The sequence below is a fragment of the Rhea americana genome, unplaced genomic scaffold (genome assembly GCF_003343005.1).
Source record: "Rhea americana isolate MKP2758 unplaced genomic scaffold, rheAme1 scaffold_170, whole genome shotgun sequence".
NCBI lineage: Eukaryota > Metazoa > Chordata > Aves > Rheiformes > Rheidae > Rhea > Rhea americana.
In genome coordinates, this window is record NW_028185817.1 from 958375 (window position 1) to 962914 (window position 4540).

General features: G+C 47.3%; 1 protein-coding gene across 1 annotated transcript in view; it reads left to right on the top strand.

Moving 5' to 3' along the window:
* Positions 1-1197: 1197 nt before the first annotated feature.
* The window catches only part of VSTM2A (V-set and transmembrane domain containing 2A), a 24508-nt gene continuing 21165 nt past the window's right edge, over positions 1198-4540 (top strand). The window contains exons 1-2 of the mRNA XM_085300999.1: positions 1198-1276; positions 3584-3750. Coding sequence (XP_085157125.1) covers positions 1198-1276; positions 3584-3750 — 246 coding nt within the window. The remainder of the gene's footprint in view (positions 1277-3583; positions 3751-4540) is intronic.

Sequence of the window (4540 nt, forward strand, 5' to 3'; positions counted from 1 at the left end):
GTATTAGTATACATAGACAAAAAACAGGGGAGAGAGAAGGAGACATTTACTGCAAGAGGAAGCGTTCCTTAATATGTTGTAAACACCTTCTCTGCTGTACACACCTTTCTTCTTCTTTTTTTTTTTTTTTTTTTTTTTTTAACTACCACTATTAGGACATCAAAATCCATTTTTTTTCTAGCTAAATAATTTTTTTTTCCTTGAAATCTATATAAACACATGTATCCTAAGCATAGTTTAAGTACTGTCCTCTTCACATGTCTCTGAAAACAAAATGCACAACATTTTAATGTAAGATGCTAGAAGTATAGTTATTTGGAGCAGTCAATAGCAAGTGCAGTAGCATAACTGAGTAACTATTTTCCCCTCAGATCCTATAAGAGGGAGAGAAAAAGGAGAAAACAGAAACAGCTTAACTCACCAAAAATCAAACCACTGCATTGCCCTCTTAGCCACTGAGTGTTTTGGGATGTAAGACCGAAGATTACATCAGTACAATAAAGGTTCCCTGCTCTCAACAATCACAAGCTGTATGCTGTGGAAAAAAAAAAAAAAAAAAAAAAAAGATAAAAAAGGCAGCTTTTCACCAGCATATGAACCAGCAGAAATCAGAACAGGTAGAGAGGTGTAGAGAACAAGGAGAGAGGGAAGGGTTAAAGGCATCATTGCAGCCATTAGAGGGAAAAGTTGAAGCAATAAAAGCACAGTAGAATTCTCTTCCCCCCCACCCCTCCTCCTCCTCCTCCTTCTTTCCCCCACTCCCCACTTCCCAAGCTGGATCAGTGTTTAGGGAGGGCAGTCATCACGCCATCCTGAGCAGCAGGAGCTGACGTTGGACGGAGCTGCCAGGTAGCTGAAAAAAGGCACAGAAAGCAGCTGATACCCACTTTTCAACAGGGTTTTTTTTTTTTTTTTTTAGTCTGAATCTGACTTCAAGCAACACAGCGCCTGAGACAGCTCATCTAAACCTCACTGTATTGCAATACTCGCTCTTTCCAAAGAAAAAGACTCCGCTGAGTAGCAGAATGCTGCCAGTGCTGCAGCTAGGGCTACAACACAGAGCCTTTTTGTAACATTTTAAAATCTCCTTCTGTTCATATACATAGATACATACATACACACATATAAATTCTTCCCTTTTTTTGGAGGGCACCTTTGGCTTTTGTTACCCTGATGTGACTTTTTCTTCGTCTTGGAATGATGGGGATCTTTCTGGCTTATGTTGGATTCATTTTCTTTTCAGTCATGTATATTCAACAAGGACTTTCTACACAAGGTAAGAYTGCTTACTGTCAAATACGTGTGCGTGTATTTTCTTGCCAAAACAGAGTGAGAATAGGATTTGGGGGAGAGGGGAGAGAAGACTAAAAAAAGAAGAAAAACAACCACTAGGGAGAGAAGAGGATGCCAAGCGTTAGGTTTAAATTCAGCTTTAACTGGTCTGTAAATAGAAACAAAAGGCAGAAGTTTCCCAAAGTGAGAATAAAAGAGACTTTTTTTACTCAGCTGTAAAGAGGGAAATGAAGTACCTTCCAAAAGAGTAAAGGGCTGGTAGTGAATGGATATATACACGGTTTGGTTGTGCATGTTTGTATGTATGTATGCATGCATACAAATACACCTACCTGTGCATGCATAATTACTGCATTCACAGCGAGTGCCAAATGGCTAAATCTACTGCCTCCCTTAAAAATATTGCAGTCTTCCTCGGTGCTGCGACCCCTTTCCCCTCCAACCACCCTGAGATTCTCAGTCAGACCTTCGTTTCCAGTTGGTGACTATGTGTATTCCTCTAAGGAAAAAGGGGGGGGGGGGAGGAAAAGGAAAGAAAAAAAGGAAAAAAAAAATCGACTTCTCTGAAGACCTCCCCGCCGCCGCCTTCCTCCCTCCTCGCCGAAAGGCGCGCCTTGCATTTCAAGCAGCCCCGGCGCTGCAGGAGCCAGTTGCTTGGGACCTCGAGGGCTGCGGCGGCGCCGTCAGCACCATGGACAGATCGCGCGGGGCCCCCCGGCCCCCTGCCCAGCCCCCTGCCCCCTGCTCCTGCCCAGCCTCCAGCCCCTGCCCAGCCCCCTGCCCCCTGCCCAGTCCCTGCCCCTGCCCAGCCCCCTGCCCCCTGCTCCTGCCCCCTGCCCAGCCCCTGCCTCGCCCCAGCCCCCTGCCTCCTGCCCGGCCCCAGCCCGAGCCCCCTGCCCCCTGCCCGCCGCCTCCGGCCGTGCTCGCCGCCGGCAGCTCCGCGGGGCTCATGGTGGCGGTATTTCCCTCCGCGTCCCCACACCACTCACAAGCACTGACCAAGAGGGGAAGGAGGAGGAAAAAAGAAACAGAACAAAAACAGACAAAAAAAACAAGCCAACTTGTAACAAGAGCCGTGTATGCAAAATGCAAAGCCCTTTTGTCTGTTTAACTAGATGACAAGCAATCGCAGGCTATGGGGGGAGGGATGAAGAAGGAACATCGTAAAATAAAAAGCTAGCAGCTTTATCGAGCATCTGTTACTGAGCACAAGTGTAAAGGCAAAACAAGCAAAACCAGCTGAGCATATTTCCAAATTACCCCATCAGTTCCAGGTTAGGGAGACTGGATGAGGAGACAGAGGGGAGGAGACACTAATAATATTTCCTTTGCATCATAAYATGCTCCAGTCAGCCTGTAACAACACACAACAGAAAGCAACACTGCAGGTCATTCCAAAATTTTCTCTCTTGAAACACAGGTTTTACTTGCCAGTAGTCCCCCATTGCTTGACTATCATCATTTGGCTCATTAGCTTGCACAATTTTAAAGTGAATTATACAAAAGGCTGAGAAGGAAGTCAAGACTGAGACCTAAGGAAATACCATGGTCCTGGACTATGCCCATTGGGGATGACTTTCTAAATGTGGGAGTGCTACACTGAGATAGGCAAATCTTGTTAAAGGACCGGTATGCAAAGGTGAAGGTTAGCTCTAGGAAGTGTCTAGCAGGACAAGGAATTAGAAGATGTACTGCTTCTTGATCTGGTTGTGTAAGTGGAGGTTCTCAGAAAAAAAAAAGTGTTACTTGCATAAAGCTTTTGAAATATTTTGATGAGTGCTCATAACTCACACTTTGGAATAGTGTCCATTCTATTGTCTGTTTCAGCTAGACACAGAAGGTTTAACAATTCACATGTTTCAAGCTCAACCCTAAAAAATACAGTAAATCAGCTAGCCTGATTATTTTTCCTCTTCCAGATTGGTCTTGCACTAAACCCTTCAGTGAATGTGGTGAAATGCTGCATTCCTCCCTAAGGTATTTGGTCCTAATTATATGTAACTGTATCAACCCATGGGAGCAAGTGGTGCTGTAGAATTCCCATGAGCAGAGCTTAGAGTACAAGGCAGATTTGTGCCTTGGAGAGAAAATGTAAAGTTCAGTGATTGACCTGGGGAGTTAATGTGTGGCAAAACTAGAGAAGCAAAAAAGAGAAGAAATGAGAAAAAGAAAATAGAGGAAAGACTTAAAAGGAGGGGGGGGGACAGAGGAAAAAGGTAACAGAAAAAGGAGAGAAGAAATGATGTGCAGATAACACAAGATCCCAATAAGCTATGCATTTGTTTTGCAGCAAAATTCACTGAATTCCCCCGAAATGTCACCGCCACTGAAGGGCAGAATGTGGAGATGTCTTGTGCTTTCCAAAGCGGCTCCACTTCGGTGTACCTTGAAATCCAGTGGTGGTTCCTGCGGGCAGCTGAGGACCAAGAGGCTGGAGCCGAGGTGACAGGCACTCAGGTACTAATGCTCTGTGTAGGGTCCCCTTTCCAAGCAACTAAACCACCTGGGGACATCACAGGAGATGATGGAAAGCAAGGGAAGGAAAGAGAGAAAGGGAGGTGGGAGACTGAGGAAGGAGAGGTGGTTCCAGATCTCCCCAGGGACTTAATTTGGACTATGAAACAGCAGCGCAGGAACCTGCAGAGAAAAATACCCACTTCATGCAATGGCACCTTTGGTGGTTGTCACTCTCAGGATGGAGCTAGGGACATTCACAGAACCACAAGGATTTCCAAACCTTGAAATTGTCTCTCATTTTCCCTTTGGAGAGCAGCTGGTCAGGGACTGCTCCTTGCGGGAATTTTTATTTCCTGAGTGGCAAGATCTTAAACGGTCGCTCTGATTTACGAGTGGTGCAACCAAGTTTGCGCCCCTTAATTCTGCATGCAGCTGCCACGGGAGCGCGCACGCCTTTTGATGGGGGGGGGGGGGAAGGAGGGGGGCAAACACGCAAACAACCCAAACAACAGGACTGTTTCAGCCTTCCAAGCCAGGCAGAGGTGGCCGCGTCCCACGGCGCTGCCTTCCAGGAAGCCTCATGCCCCCCTTCCCCACCACCACCACCACCATCACCACCACCACCTCTCCCCAGCCGGCCCGAAAAGATGCCAAAACGTTTGCTCCGCGGCGCCTCGGCTAGAGCCCAACGCGAGGAGGAGGAGGAGGGAGGAGGTCGTGCCAGGCAGGTGCCCCAAGCCCGGGCCGCCTCTCCCCGGCGCGGCCCGCAGGTGGCACACGAGTCGCGCCG